This window comes from Chiloscyllium plagiosum, chromosome 41 (genome assembly GCF_004010195.1).
Source record: "Chiloscyllium plagiosum isolate BGI_BamShark_2017 chromosome 41, ASM401019v2, whole genome shotgun sequence".
Taxonomy (NCBI): domain Eukaryota; kingdom Metazoa; phylum Chordata; class Chondrichthyes; order Orectolobiformes; family Hemiscylliidae; genus Chiloscyllium; species Chiloscyllium plagiosum.
Genome location: NC_057750.1, coordinates 10,933,464 through 10,950,127, shown reverse-complemented (window position 1 = coordinate 10,950,127; position 16,664 = coordinate 10,933,464). Strand labels below are relative to the sequence as shown.

The following is a 16,664-nucleotide window of genomic DNA, read 5'->3' as shown; positions in this document are numbered from 1 at the left end:
CTCTCTCTCCCTGACGCACTGAGTTGGCTGGAGCACTCACACTCACTGGGTATAGGATGCCCAGGATAAGCATTGTCTGGGGCACTCTGTCCCTTGGGATCCAAATCGTATTGCCCAGGATAACACGACTGTATGGGACAGGGAAGATGCAACAGTAGATCTTATTGAAACTGGTGAAGCTGCAAGTGGGGCAGTTTGTGCTTCTAATGTTAACTGGTCTTCAACATGAGTAGGGCCGATAAATGTTCCTCAATTCCCCTATCAATGAGTGAATGCATAAAACACGTGGCCTCTGTGGGGTTTGGGATTAATAGAGATTATTATAATTTGGGAAACAAATGTCCTCTTCCAAGGACTGAGCAGGGTGAAGATTACTATTGACCAGTCCCAACAACTTACCTGCTGATCACAGTAGTGTCTCCAGCTGCTTTGGAAATTATTTTGAAAGAAATGCAAAGGATTGATCAACCCAAATCAGGTCTCCCACGAGATCACAGTTTACCACTGAAAAGTATGCCCTTAGCACCAGAGAGGAACTTTACTCTGAGTATCTAACCCATACTGTACCTGTCTTGATGGAACCCAATTGGATTTAAATTTTCTTGCTTCTGCCCTTGAACTACATGCGGCCAAGCTGTGTGTGATGGTAGCTGCAGCAGGATTTCCCCACGTTTGTATTTGTGAGGATGATAACTTTCATTGTCATATGATCTTTGGGTATCTTGCTATGCACAAAGTAGCTGCCGCATCTCCTGCATTGCAACAGTGAAAGTAACTTATTTGGCTGGGAAGGTTTTAGAATGCCCTATAGTCATGGAGAAAGCTATGGAAATGTGGATTCTTTCTTTAAATGTGGAGTGAAGGTGGCATTTGAAATGCTTGCCTTTATTGTTCAGACCATTGAGAATAGGAGTTGGGAGCTCTTGTCCTGTAGAGACACAATACTGGTGAGGCCAGTATTGGAATACAGTGTGCAATCCTGGTCTCCTTGCTAATTGGAAGGATGTTGTAAAACTTGAGAGGGTTCAGAAAAGATTTACAAGGATGCTGCCAGGGTTGGAGGCTTTGAGCTATAGGGAGAGACTGGGGCTGTTTTCCTGGGAGTGTCAGGGGTGACCTTTATAGAGGCTCACAAAATCATGAGGGGTGTGGATAGGGTAAATAGACAAGGTCTTTCCTGGGGTGGGGCAGCCCAAAACTAGAGGGCATTAGGTTTAAGGTGAGAAGGGAAAGATTTACAAGGAACCTATGGACAAATTTTTCATGCAGAGGGTGGTGTGTGTATGCAATGAACTGCCAGAGGGCGTGGTAGAGGCTGGTACAATTACAACATTGAAAAGGCATCTGGGTGGGTATACGAATAGGAAAGGTTGAGAGGGACATGGGTCAAATGCTGGCAAACACTGTTAAATTTATTGAGGATATCAGGTCGGCATGGTCAGTGAAAACACCACAACTGTCACTCCACCCCAATTTGGACAAGGTAACATTAAGTACCTCCTTTGTTGCTAGATCCAAATCCTAACACTCCACCCCAATATCGCAGGGACTTGCTTTCACAAAAGACAAAAAAGCTTTAAGAAAGAAACCATCATCATCATCACCTACTCAACAGTAACTAGGGATGAGCCATAAATATCGACCTTGCTAATGACACCCACATCTCTGGAATGAATTTTCCAAAAAAATTTGTGTAATATTATGCTGGTGAATATAGTTGATGTCACATTTCTCATTTTAAAACGCTTTCAGTGAATCTAGTGTTTATTCAAACGTAAATTGCTCCATTCTTTATTCCCTTCTCTGTCAAATACTATAATCCCACCTTGAAACCTAAAAGCTTTTCGCTCTTGCACTTATCTTAGTTGCTGCAGTCTATTCCAAGTGATTAGCAGCAGCAGAGTGTTATAATCTTCACTGCAGTTAATGTACGCATTTCTGGCACTGGGGGAGGAGAAAATAATTTGAGCCCTCGATGTGGAGCTTTAGAAAGAGTGCACTGAATCTGTGGGATAGCTTTCAATGCTCTTAGTTGCAATGGGAGTTGCACTCTATTCCAAGGAATGTTTTACTTTGGCTGCCGATATTTTGCAAGTGTTGGAATCTTTAACACAGTATTGCAGGTAGGTTCTAACTAGAGTATTGTATGGCATTAGCAAGATCTCCCTATATTTATACTCATTTGCTTTGCAATAGCCACTGTGGTAATGTAGGAAATATAGTAACCTATTTGCATACAGCAAGCTCCCATGTGACAATGACCAAATTACCGGTTTTTGACTGGTAGTTGATACATAAATATTAGTCAGTACAATTGAGGTGAACTCCTTTGCCCTTAAGAGTGCTATGATAGCTGTTACAACCATCTGAGAATGGCTATTAGTTAAATATCTCATTCAGAAGGTGACAGGTCCAACAGTGCAGCATGCTGTCAGGAATGGCATTGGGTGTGAACTTGGGCTTGAAACCACAACCAGATTTTTGTAACTCTGTTACAGACAATTATATACATACAACATGATGGGAATTCTGATCCCTGATTTAGTCTAGGTTCCCTGAAGATGAAACCTTCCATTTATTGTTGATCAAAACAATTGTTGGATCAGCGAAATGGCTGAGACACTAACAAGATGTTCCACAAAGCAGCTTGAGCTCCATTCAGACCTTGCAGCTAAGAGTTGGTTACCTTTTGAGAGATAGTAGATGGTTCTCCTGATGGGTTGTCTGGTATCACAGCCCTGTGGGAGTCAGAACCTGCCCAGCAAGTCTCTTCTCTCAGTCTCTGCTCCTGTGGAGCCTAGACCCTGCCAGGCTCTGGCACTACGAGTGCCCATTCTTTGCCAAGTATATCACCAGAGCCACCATGCCTCCGATGTAGGTGCAGACCCCAAGAGCAATAGAGCAGATGGCTGTGCACAGAGCTTTCCTGGAGGCAGAGCTGGCCTGCCGATAGTCTCCTTTGGCTGTAGCTTTGCTGGTCTGCAGAGTACGAGGTGAGAAGGAAATTGTTACATAGAAGGAACAAAAAACAGAAGTTGCCAAAGTTAATACAATGTCATGAGAAATGAGGGTAACCAAAGCTGCTTGTTCAACAACAGCCGATATTTATATAGTACCTTCAATGTTAAAACATTCCGAGGGGCCTCACAGGAGACAAAACTTAATGGTGAACCATATAAGGAAATATTAAAAAACTCAATTCTTTTTTAGGAAACATCTTAAAGGAGGAGGTTGTAAGCAGGGAGGTTGAGGGAGGGAATTAGAACATAGAACACTATACCACAGTACAGGCCTTTTGGCCCTCGATGGTGTGCCGACCTGTGGAAGGAATCTGAAACCTATCTAACTACACTATTTCACTTCCATCCATATGTTTATCCAATGACCATTTAAATACCCTTAAGGTTGGTGAGTCTACTACTGTTGCAGGCAGTGCGTTCCACACTCCTATTACTTTGAGTAATGAAACTATCTCTGACCTATATCTATCACCCTTCAATTTAAAGCTATGTCCCCTCGTGCTAGCCATCACCATCGGAGGAATAAGGTTCTCACTGCCCACCCTATCTAACCCTCTGATTATCTTATATGTCTCAATTAAATCACCTCTCAACCTTCTCTCTAACGAAAACAGCCTCAAGTCCCTCAGCCTTTCCTCATAAGACCTTCCCTCCATACCAGGCAATATCCTCGTAAATTTCTTTCCAAAGCTTCCACATTCCCTATAATACGGTGAACAGAACTGTATGTAACACTCCAAATGTGGCCGCACTAGAGTTTTGTACAGCTACAGCATGACCTTGTGGCTCCAAAACCCAATCCCTCTCCCAATGAAAAACTAACACTCGGTATGCCTTCTTAACAACTCTATCAACCTGGGTAGCAACTTTCAGGGATGGTACGTGGACACCAAGATCGCTCTGCTTTTCTACACTATCAAGAATCTTACCATTAGCCCTGTACTCTTTATTTTTGTTGCTCCTTCCAAAGTGAATCACCTCACACTTTTCTGCATTAAACTCCATTTACCACCTCTCAGCCCAGGTCTGGAGCTTATCTATGTCCCTCTGTAACCTGCAACATCCTTCAGCACGATCCACAACTCCACTGACCTTAGTATCATCCGCAAATTTACTAACCCATCCTTCTATGCACTCATCTAGGTCATTTATAAAAATGAAAAATAGCAGTGGCTCCAAAACAGATCCCTGCGGTACACCACTAGTAACGGAACTCCAGGATGAACATTTACCAACAACCACTGCCCTCTGTCTTCTTTCGGCTAGCCAATTTCTAATCCAAACCACTAAATCACCCTCAATCCCATGCCTCTGTATTTTGAGCAATAGCCTACCATGAGGAATCTTATCAAATGCCTTACTGAAATCCATAAACACCACATCAACTGCTTTATCCTCATCCAACTGTTTAGTCTTCTTCTCAAAGAACTCAATAAGGTTTGCCAGGCACGACCTACATTTCACAAAGCCGTGTTCTTATCCCTGATAAACTTATTCTTCTCTCGATGATTATAAACCTATCTCTTCCAGCTTTTTCCAACACTTTACCCATAACCGAAGTAAGGCTCACTTGCCTATAATTACCAGGGTTGTCTCTACTCCCCTTCTTGAACAAGGGGGAGTTCTAGACACTCAATTAACAGTGGTGGGGCAGTTAAAACTGGGCATGTTCAAAAGACCACAGTTGGAGAAGTTCATTCTATTTAAAAGAGCTGAATGGCTGATGGAGTTTGACTACTGCGATTCCATACTGTCCACAGCAATAAGCAGAGCTGTGACTGCTAAGATGCCCTCTCACCTTTAATGAAGCAGGTAGCTGGAAGTGCAGGAGCTAGAGCAGGTTCTTCAGGCCCTAGTCACTGCCCATTTATTGGATCAAACTTCCTCTGTACCTCAACTCCATTTACCTGTCTTTGCTTCATATCTGTTTACAGAATTGTTACAGTGCTTAAGAAGGCAATTTGGCCCATCCTATCTGCACCAACAATATCTGTTATTCCTGATAAAACTCTTATCTATACCTCTGGAAAGCTCCAATTGACAACCAGAACCTACTGACATTTAAAGGAGGAGCTTTCAGAGTGGGAAAACGCACTATGTGATTTCAGGCCTTGACTGTTCACTTCTCATTTTGGATTAGTGGTGCTGGAAGAGCACAGCAGTTCAGGCAGCATCCGAGGAGCAGCAAAATCGACGTTTCGGGCAAAAGCCCTTCATCAGGAATAAAGGCAGAGAGCCTGAAGCGTGGAGAAATAAGCTAGAGGAGGGTGGGGTTGGGGAGAAATTAGCATGGAGTACAATAGGTGAGTGGGGTAGGGGATGAAGGTGATAGGTCAGGGAGGAGGGTGGAGTGGATAGGTGCAAAAGAAGGTAGGCAGGTAGGAGAAGTCATGGGGACAGTGCTGAGCTGGAAATTCACTTCTCATTTCAGGTTTGCGTGCCCAGAGCAATGGAGGTAGTTTCTCTGTATCTATTCTTTAATTGGGTTCTCCAGTTCTCCCATCCGTTGCATCCAAGGCGTTCAAGTTACTGAGGTATCATACATTCTTACTTGCAAATTGTAGCCTGGACCTATGAATAGTGACAGTTGTAGAGGCTCCAATTTCTTTCTATCAGGGCAAATCAGGACTTTCTCCACTCTTACCTCCTGCCAATGGAAGAGAATGAAGGAATTCTTCTCAGTGGGTAGTGAATCTGTGGAATTCTTTACCATAGAGGGCAGTTGAGGCTGGGTCATTAAGTATAGTCAAGGCTCTGATAGACAGATTATTAATCAGTAACATAATAAAAGATTACCGGGAAAAGGCCCTCAAGTGGAATTGAGGATTATCGGATCAGACATGAACTTATTGAATAGTGGAGCAGTTTCAATGGGTTGAAAGGCCAACTTCTGCTCCTCCATCTTATGGTCAGATTTACAAGTTAATATTCAACCCCAAACACAAGCAAAAATAGAAAGCTCAGCAGTTCTGGCAGCATCTGTGGAGGGAAATTGGAGTTAACATTTCAGGTCAGCACGGTGGCTTGGTGGTTAGCACTGCTGCCTCACGGTGCCAGGACCCAGGTTTGATTCCACCTCGGGTGACTGTCTATGTGAAGTTTGCACCTTCTCCCCGTGTCTGCGTGGGTTTCCTCCCACAATTCCAAAAAAGATGTGAATTGGTCATGCTAAAATGCCCATAGTGTGAGGTGCATTAGTCAGGGGTAAATGTAGGGTAGGGGAACGGTCTGGGTGGGTTACTCTTTAGAGGGTCAGTGTGGACTTGTTGGGCTGAAGGGCCTGTTTCCACACTGTAGGGAATCTAATCTAAAAAATAAAGGTCCCGTGACCCTTCCTCAGAACTGGATCTGAAACGTAGCTCTGATTTCTCTCCACAGATGCTGCCAGACCTGAGCTTTTCTGGCAATTTCTGTTTTTGTTTCTGACTTCCAGCATCTGCACATCTTTTGGTTTTTATTTAATGGTCAACTTGTTTGGCCGCATTGTGAACACATCTCCCTTTGCCGTCAAGTCCTGGAGTGGAACTTGAACTTGGACCTTCTGGCTCAGAGGCAGAGGTGCTGCGTACTATGCAAGGAAAGACCTCCTCAGTTTTATTAAACAGCTCAATTAAGTCACCCCTCAATCTTTTAAACTCCAGGATACAAAAGGCTGTTGTGATCTGTTCTCACAAATGAAACCTGGATAACTCCAGCAAGAATATGAATAAAACAGCACCTTACCTTCTGTGATAAATAAAATGCAGCAATTCCCATTGGCCAGAAGCAACAGAGCATTGAGAAGACAGCGAGTCCCAGATAATCCTGGGGAATGTTGAATGAGAGTGTGCTGTCACTATCACTATCACTATCACTGTCCCCATCGTTGTAATAATTGGTCTGTGAAAATATCAACATCATGGAATCAGAATCCCTACAATGCAGAGGCAGGCCATTTGGCCCATCGAGTTCACACCAACCCTCTGAAAAGCATCCCATCCAAACCCTAGAACCCCTCATTTCCCATGGCTAATCCACCTAGCCTGCATATCCCTGGACACTATGGGCAATTTATTTAGATTTCCTACTGTATGGAAACTAGCCCTTCAGCCCAACAAGTGCACACTGACCCTCCGAACAGTAACCCACCCAGAACCATTCCTCTACTCTATATTTACCCCTGACTAATGCACTTTTCACGATAGGCAATTTAGCACGGCCAATTCACCTAACCTGTAGGTCTTTTGGATTGAGGAAAGCGGAGCACCCAGAAGAAACCCACGCAGACACGGGGAGAATATGCAAATTCCACACAGACAGTCGCCTGGGGCAGAAATTGAATCCGGGTCCCTGGCACTCTGAGGCAGCAGTGCTAACCACTGAGTCACGTGCCACCTCTGACCGTCATGTCCACAAATACTCCCAGAGTAAGAAATGACATAATGGAGGAGTGGTCTTCACCGATGGATCCACGTTCAAATACACCACAAACTCTAACAATGGCCACTATTTATATAGTGCGTTATCTTGCTGGATGTCCAGTCAAATTAAGACTGGTAACCAAAAGGTTGGTGATTGGGATGATCATTTAAGACTGAGTTGGGAAGAGCTGTGGTCACTCAAAGGGTTGTGAATCTTTGGAATTCTGTAGCCCTGAGGGCCTTGGATTCTCTACTGTTGAATATATTTAAGGCTGGGATAAACAGGTCTTTGTTCTCTCAGAGAATCGAGGGACACAGAGAGTGGATGGGAAAGTGAAGTTGAAGCCCAAGGACCATGATTGTATTGAATGGTAGAACAGGCCTGAGGGGCCAATTGGTTTATCCCTGCTCCTCTTTCATTGAGGCATTCAAGAGGACATTGGATGATTATTTAGATAGAAGTAACATGGAAGGGTATGGGAAAAAGGCAAGAAATTAGCAGTAGGCAACGATGCTCACTTGAAGAGCCAATTCAGACATGATAGCCTATTTCTATACTATGCCACTTCTGTGATTCCGTTTGCTGTGTTCTTGAGACTGATTCATATTAGCTCAACATAAAATGTCCAAATACATTAATCAGAACCAGATAGAATTTATTTTAAAAAGAGGTATTTTAAAGAGGTTTATTGTAAGAAACTAAGGCATTTACGTAACAACCCAGCACTACCTCAGGACATTCCAAAGCGATTAGTAGCCAATTAATTACTATGAAATTAAGACAAGACAGGAGAACAGGCAATTGGTACATAGCAAGATCCCACCAATAGCAAATCGAACCATGGAGTCATTACAACATAGGACAGCATTCGGCTCATTGAGTCCATGTTGGCTGTCTGTGGAGTAAAGCAATCCCGGTCCCATTCCCATTCCCAAATCGTTGAATGTCTTCACTTCTACCACCTTCGTAAGTAGTGGGTTCCACAGTCACAGAGTCTTAGAGCCATACAGCACAGAAACAAACCCTTTGGTCCAACTCATTCGTGCCAACCAAGTTTCCTAAACTAAATTAGTCCCATTTGCTTGTCTTTGGCCCATATTCCTCTAAACGTTTCCTATTCATGTATCTGTCCAAATGTTTTTTAAATGTTGAAACTGTAAATGCATTTACCACTTTCACTGGCTGCTCATTTCATGTGTGAACCACCCTCTTTGTGAAAAAGTTGTCCTTCAGATTCCTTTTAAATCTTTCCACTGCTCTCTGGTTTTGGGCTCCCCTAACCTAGGGAAAAGACCTTTGCTATTCCCCTATCTATACCCCTCATGATTTCATAAATGTCTATAAAGTAATCCCTCAACCTCCAACGCTCCAGTGAAAGAAGTTGCAGCCTATCCAGCCTCTCCCTATAACTCAAACCCTCCAATCCTGGTAACTTCCTCATAAATCTTTTCTGCACCCTCTCCAATTTAATAATATTCTTCCTATAGCAGGGTGACCAAAACTGTACACAATACTCCAAAATTGGCCTCACCAACGTCCTGTACAGCCATAACATGACATCCCAACTCCTCTACCCAGTAGTCTCAGGACTGAAGGCAAGTGTCTCAAATGCCTTGTTTAATACCCTGTATACCTGTGATGCAACTTCCAAAGAATTATATACCTGAACCTTAGTCTCCCTGTTTCTATAACTGGTTTGAAACTTAAAAGGATCTATCAACCAGGTTTCTTATTAAACAATTATGGTTTTATTATTTAATCAAAAAATATCCAATATAGATGAACTTACACAGTCAGTAATACAGAAAAATTTCCAACTACAAACATCTCCAAATGACACAGTCAAATACACACAAACACACTTCAGAAACAGAAGGTAAAAAAGATTTCTCTGTAGAGATAGGCTTTCTGAGTCATTACCACTCACTGTATCGAAGAGTTCTTCATCAAATTCTCACTGCACCTCTTGCCCAGAACCTTATATCTGTGTTCCTATGTCCTGTGTACCATCAGCTAAAGGGAACAGCTATTCTTAGTCAATCTTAGCTAAACCTATCCTGATTTTGTGTCACCAACTTAAGTCAAGGAAAATTATCACTGACATAAAGAAAGGCTTAGCATTTAAATAGCACCTCTCCTGACTGTAGGACACTCTGAATTGCTTGACAGCCAATGGGACACTTTTGAAGTGCAGTCACTATTGGAGGAAACATGAGAACCAATTTTCACATAGCAAGCTCCCACAAAGAGAAAGTGATAGTGACCAGATCATCTGTATTAACAATGTTGGTTGAAGGATTATGGATGTGGTTTTAGGTGCTCCCAACCTGCTCACTAAGACCTGCCAGCTGCTCAGAGCCTGGCACCTCTATTGGGCCACAGTGCCAGTGGTGAGGCAGTGCCATCTGCCAGTACAAAGCCAGGCTAGGATCATCAGTGGATCCCAGCTGCAGCTGACGGTCAAGTCAGCAAGGGTGTGCGGAATATCTCTAAGGTCCCTCGATTTAGCACCGAATGCCTATGAATGAGGGCCACGTGCATCTCCAACCCCTAACCCCAACCACCACCACTCAGAGACCCTGCAAATTCCACCCAGCAGTTTGCTTGTTCTCCCCACATGGCCAATCCCCCCTGCCCACTGCTGGGTTAATACCCAGGTAGGGGGATGAAGCCCTTATTTAAGCATTAAGTGGGCACTGAAGGGCCTCAATCAGAATGGGAAGACTTGCCCAAAATGGAAGGAGGAAGGAAGTGAAAGGAAGCTCCTAATAATCTGCTGCCTGATTAAGTGCACCCCCGACCCAAATGCTAAACCTATCACAGGGAAGGACAGAAGGTTCCTGCCTCTGTCTCGCTGATTTTTTTTCACCTCTGCTGTTCTGTCCATCTATCTCTTCCTCTCTCTTTCATTCTATCTTTCTATATCCCTCTGTCTCTCTCCATTTGTCTTTCTCTCCATTAATTTCTCTCCTAATTAACCTTCTCTCCCTTCCTTTCTCTCATCTCTTTCTCTGTTGAATGAGGGAGAGATCTTGTAGAAATCTATAAAATTACAACAGGACTAGACAGACTAAACACAAGAAGGATGTTCCAGATTCCAGGGAGTCGAGAACCAGGGGTCACAGTCTAAGGATACAGAGTAGGCCATTTAAGACTGAGTCATAGAGTCATACAGCATGAAAACAGACCCTTCGGTCCAACCAGTCCATGCCTACCATGTTCCCAAACTAAACTAGTCCCACCTGCCTGTGCTTGGCTCATAGCCCTCCAAACCTTTCCTAATTATGAACTTATCCAAATTTCTTTTAGACGTTGTAACTGTACCTGCATTCACCACTTCCTCTGACATTTCATTCCACACGAAAACTGCCCTCTGTGGAAAATGTTGCCCCTCATATCCTTTTTAAATCTTTCTCATCTCACCTTAAAAATATGTCCCCTAGCCTTGAAATCTCCCACCTTTGTTATTCACCTTATCTATGCCCCTCATGATTCTATAAACCTCATAAGGTCACTCCAGTGAATAAAATGTCCCAGTCTTTCCAATCTATTTTTATATCTCAGATCCTTCATTCCCAGCAACATCCTGGTAAATCTTTTCTGAATCGTCTCCAGTTTAGAGAGATGTCTTCACCCAGAGAGTGGAGGAGCCTGTGGAATTCTCTGTCACAGAAAGCGGTTGAGGGGAAAACAGTGAATGTTTTCAAGAAAATGTTAGATATAGTTTTTTTTAGATTAGATTCCCTGCAGTGTGGAAACAGGCCCTTCAGCCCAACAAGTCCACACCAACCGTCCAAAGAGTAACCCACCCAGTCCCATTTCCCTCTGACTAATGCACCTAACACTATGGGTAATTTAGCATGTCCAGTTTACCTGACCAGCACATCTTTGGACTGTGGGAGGAAACCGTAGCACCCAGAGGAAACCCAGACACGGGGAGCATGTGCAAACTCCACACAGACAGTCGCCAAGGCTGGAATCAAACCTGGGACCCTGGTGCAGTGAGGCAGCAGTGATAACCACTGAGCCACCGTAGTTCTTAAGGCTAAAGGAATCAAAAGGTGTGGGGAGAAAGTGGGAACCATGATCATATTGAAACATAGAAAATAGGAGCAGGAGTAGGCCATTTGGCCCTTTGAGCCAGTTCCACCATTCAGTATGATTTTGGTTGCTATTGAATGGCGGAGCACGCTGGAAGGACAAACTGGCCTATTCCTGCTCCTATTTTCTATATTTCTTCCTCTTCATCTAATCTCTCTTTCTCCCTCTCTCTTGCCCTGTCTCTTTTCATTCCTTTGCTTCTTTCTTTTTCTCACACTACCTGTGCTATTTATAAAGTGCTTACAGATCTTATTGGGTTTTTGCTGCTGTAAATTTCTGTCTAATGTTACTGTATTCCTAAGGGAACTAATTAAAATAAATCCCAGTTATTTCAATCATGTGAATTATTGCTTTATTTCACAGACATGAATAATTAGGGAATTATTGCAAAAATCAACAATACTGAAGATAAATTCATAAAAGTGAGTTTAATATTGAGTGAGGGAAGCATAATTTTATAATCACTTCATGAATTTCATATTTTGAATTTCCTAGGCATTGAGAGCTACTTTGAAAGAAAATTTAACATTAGGACTGATCTTTTCAGTCAGGAGGGCTGTGGTGCCTCAGTCACTGAATGTGTCTGTAGGAGAGACTAGGCCCTGACAGCACAGCCCCAGAGTGAAGGGACAGCCCTTCAGTATTGAGATGAGATGGAATTTCTTCAGCCAGAGGGTGGTGAATCTGTGGAACTCATTGCCCCAGAAGGTCAAGTTATTGAGTGTATTTAAGACAGAGACAGATAGTTTGTTGATTACTAAGGGGATCAAAGGTTACAGAGAGAAGGCAGGTTGAGAAGCATATCAGCCATGATTGAAAGGTGGAATAGACTCATTGGGCAAATGGCCTAATTCTGCTCCTATATCTTATAGTCTTATGTTTAAGGCAGAGATTGATAGATTTCTAAATACAATATTAAAGGTATCTAGGGATTCAAGAATATTGTGGAAAGCTTTTCCCACATTCCAAACAAGGAACCATTTACCTGTGTGTCCAGATATGGAAGGTCCTCCACATCGACTGAGACAGTCGGAACTTTTGCCTGACCAGCCTCCGATTCCAGAACCTTGGGCTCTTTCGAATTTCCTACCTTCTGCTCCCCAGGTCCATTCTCAGTGAAAGTGGTCTCGGTGCAGTGTTTCGAGCTAGCCCAGACCCTCAGATCTGCATGCGGCGTTAGGCTTGGACAGTAGAGAGACTCGACAGTGTTCTGCAGTGAGCATGTGTCCAAGAGCTGTGGGACCAACTGGGAGTCCGTGCTGGCAGGAGAGCTGCCTGGTACCAGCTGGTTGCAGATTGGCGTGAGGCCATGGGGAGATGTGGGCCCCTCCTTGGCTGAGGCTCCGCCAGGCAGTACATGACTAAACAGTTTGCCACTCACCTGCTTTCCTAACAGGGGTCTCTGAAGCTCACACAGATCATCCATTCCGTAAGAGTGTCTTCCTCCCAATGTTAATAGATGCCCTGCATTGTGTCTGTCAAACAAAGTAAGTTTTTTTTTAGAAATTGAACAATTGAAATCTTCAAGTTTTCGTAAAAGATGTAGTACCATTCCTGTGGCATGCTGGTACCTTTCCCTGCTTCTGGGCTACAAGGTCTGGGTTCAAGTTCCATTTGCCCCGGGGGAATCTCAAAACATATCTGAACATGTTCAGCAAAGGAGATGTTGCTTCAGAGTTTTCAGAGCTCTTGTTACATAATGGTAGTGACCCTACCTGTGAGCCAAAAGGCTTAAGTTTCACCTGTTCTTGAGATGTGTGTGAACTGGCTGATGAAAAACATTATTGGTCAGCTTACTTTATGATCAATTCTCTGCTTTTTATAAGTGGGTCCATTGATAAAATATAAGAAATGTAAGAGCCAAATGCACACAGCAAGCTCCCAATAACAGCTAATGGGCAGATAATCTGTTCTGGTGGTAACAACTTAAATGCTGGAGAAACTCACCAAGTCCAGCAGCATCTGTGGAGAGTGAGACAGAGTTAATGCTTCAAGTTCAAACTGACTGTAATGGGGACGTTCCTTATACCGCATAGTGGGCACTGCCAGGACTGTGGGCAGACTCGTGAAAGAGGAGGCCCATCGAACCCCATACCCAGGTAAGTCGCGGGCTTGGGGCAGTAGGTGGTGGTTTGGGATCTTAGGGAAGGTTTGGGGTTGACATTTAGAGGACAATGTGCTTAGGAATGAAAAGACAACCATCTCCTCAGGGATGGGGCTGCCTTCCTTCTTTCTGATTTCCACTCAACTCTTCTCACCCTTGGCCTTATCCTGCACTCTGGATCATGTCTCTCTTCCTAGTTTTCTCATTAGTATCTCAAAAATAGCTCTCCTCTGAAACTGTCGCCTTTCTGTGTGGGAACCAGTTCCATCAATTTTGCCAATGACTCAATTAACTTAAAGTGCAGAGAGTGTACAGTTTAACAGAGCTATGCCAAGCACTCTTGTGAATAATGAGGCCTTTGCAAGACTGCATGAATCAGTAGTTAGCAGGTGGAAAAAGCAGTGAAATAGCACAGCAAAAAAAGTTACACACTCCCACACAACAGCAGATAGATGTACTTATAGAGACAGGAAAACAATCAACACCTTCCTACATTTACACATCCACACCCAACATTCCCCAACACAGAGTGAGACACAGACAAACCCATACAAACTTCAACACACAGGCGAACACACCCACACATACACAGATGTAGAGACAAAACTCACCCCAATACAGACACATAACTCCCTGCCCATACTCCCCAAGATAAAGACAGAGACATGTATATAGTGATTCACAGAGACACATACGCATAGACAGTCACATAGACACACTCTCATACCTACACTACCTGACATACAGACAGGTGTAGGGAGACACACAACCTCTCCCACATGCACATTCATCCACACAGAGACATAGAAAGACACAGATACATAACTCCCACACCCAACACATACACAGAGACGTGTACGCAGAGATTTGCACAGAGACAGTCACATTGGCAAACACACAGAGATAGATACACACAGACGTATAATCCCTCTACACAGACAAATCCATACCCACACACCTGCACACACTTTCACATGTGTACAGAGATATACACAAAGACAGTTTCACACAGACAGACACAGTGAGACACGGACACACATCCTCACAGCCACACATTTTCACATGTACACAGAGATACACACAGATTCAGATTCAGGCAGACACACATGTAAAATCAGAGATGCAAAAACACACACTGACAGACAAGCTAAACAGATAAATATAAAACAAAGAACTCTGGATGCTGGAGATCTGAAAAGAAATGCAGAAATTGCTAGAGAAACTCAGCAGACCTGGCAGCATCAGTTGGGAGAAAACAGAGTCCAGTGATTCTTTATCAGAACTGGGACATTCCTTTATACCACAGAGCTCTGGGGTGGGCATTACCATGGGTGAAAAGAATAGAGCTACAATTGAGGAGGAAGGCACTCCAACCCTGAGGAGATCGAGTTTTTTTCTTATCTAACCAGATGTCCTTTAAAACCCAAATCCAGCCGGATCTGATGAGGATATATAGACATAATCGCACAAATAGATATACAGTCAAAGACAGCATCTCTGTCCATAGTTGTTAGGTGCATTAGTCAGAGGCGGGTGGGTTACTGTTCGGAGGGTCGGTGTTGACTTGTTGGTCCGAAGGGCTTGTTTTCACACTGTAGGAAATCTAATCTAATATGGATACATACATACGTAAAACACCCCCCCACCCCCCACCCCGCTTTGTCTCTCTGCCTCCTTTTCCTCTTTTAATATTTTCTTTAAAATCTATCTCTTTAACCACTTGACCTAAAATCTCCTTAGGTAGTTTGCAAAATTTGTTTCATGGCAGCTTCCGTGAAACACCTTGGGGCGCATTTAAGCTACACCAACACGGATTGGTGTTGAAATGAGAAGGAAGAGGTGGACAAGCAGAACGGGATAGCGGGAGAGGGGGGCGTAGGGAACGAGAACTGCAAGAGAGAGATTAAAGTGAGGATGGTATCGAGAGAAAGGGTCCAAACAAGACGGACAGAGAATGTGGGAGTCATGCAAACTAATTGTGTGCGTAGCTTTTCTGACCCTCACTCCTCACACAGGCACTTGCAGCATTTTTTTGCCTGGGTTTTTAGATGCTGCAAGTTGAACTTGTTTTCACCAATTTGGCTGCGGAATTTCTCCCCACAGACTGAGAATAAGACGCAGGAGAGTGGATTTAAGGGGGCATTGTTCCCACAGAGGGAGAGAGCGATATGGGAGCAGAGACCCTCAGCACATTAAATGAAATTGCTTGGATGTGGTTGTGGAGTGCTGTAACCCACAGGGATATGGACCAAGTGTTGGAGAGTAGGGGTTAGACCGGAGGGGGTATCGGTTGGCTGGCTATTTGGTTAGGAATGAAGGGGATGTAGGAACACAGAGATAACTGAACGACTTACCAGGAGACGCTGGGAGAGATGTGGCAATGAGCTTCGCTATTAGGATTTCCGTTTCTTTAAACAAACCCCCATCAAGAATGAGCTTTCTGGCACCCAGGTGAGCAGCAACAGGGTTTATCTATTGAAAGTTTTCTGAAATAAAGACCTCTGAATCCAGACAATCATCAAGAGCAGTCTTGTCAAACTACCTCTCCAATTAATCCTAGACTTGCCACTAACTGCAGGGCTTCTCCTTGGTCCTAGTGCCCACCCTGCTCCTGTCAGGGGATGTGCCAACAAAACGGGGCTGTTCCCTTTCTGTGGCCACTTCTGTGGCAAATTGCACTACTCCTACACGCGAGCTTGGGGTGCCAAGGATTGCTCCCTGGAACCAGTGCTCAGCTGTATTTCTGCACTAAGTACTGGGGATGGGCACTGGCTGCAGGTTCAGAACTGGAGCAAAGTCCTGCAAGTTTCTGCCAGCTTTGATCACTGCTTGCAAGGTTGAGATGCTAACCCAAGCTCAGGTTCCATAACTGCAACCTCAACCCCTCCCCTGGGGAAGTGGGGCTGGGGGGGGGGGGGGATGACGTTACTGGGTGCAGTTCCAAGGACGAAGGGTGTCATCCCTGCCTCTGAGTCAGACCCTCCAGGCCTTGATGGTCAAGCAAGGTGTTTTTATAACATGGTCAGATCTGTGTGGAT

General features: G+C 44.0%; 1 protein-coding gene across 1 annotated transcript; it reads right to left on the bottom strand.

The window, feature by feature from the left end:
* Nucleotides 1–1,363: 1,363 nt before the first annotated feature.
* On the bottom strand, nucleotides 1,364–14,876 carry tmem91 (transmembrane protein 91). The gene is made up of 4 exons (XM_043680934.1): nucleotides 14,859–14,876; nucleotides 12,508–12,997; nucleotides 6,744–6,899; nucleotides 1,364–2,979 (listed from the first exon to the last, which is right to left on the bottom strand). Exons 2-4 carry the CDS (start codon nucleotides 12,946–12,948, stop codon nucleotides 2,821–2,823), a joined length of 756 nt encoding a protein of 251 aa, XP_043536869.1. The 5' UTR covers nucleotides 12,949–12,997; nucleotides 14,859–14,876; the 3' UTR covers nucleotides 1,364–2,820.
* Between the last annotated feature and the right edge of the window lie 1,788 nt (nucleotides 14,877–16,664).

Excerpts from the sequence above, each read along its gene's own strand:
- tmem91 (XM_043680934.1), bottom strand. The coding sequence starts at position 12,948 with ATGGATGATCTGTGTGAGCTTCAGAGACCCCTGTTAGGAAAGCAGGTG. Across the intron at positions 6,900-12,507 it reads TTCCATATCTGGACACACAG|ACCAATTATTACAACGATGG; the intron begins GTAAATGGTTCC and ends ATATTTTCACAG. Across the intron at positions 2,980-6,743 it reads CATTTTATTTATCACAGAAG|ACCAGCAAAGCTACAGCCAA; the intron begins GTAAGGTGCTGT and ends CGTACTCTGCAG.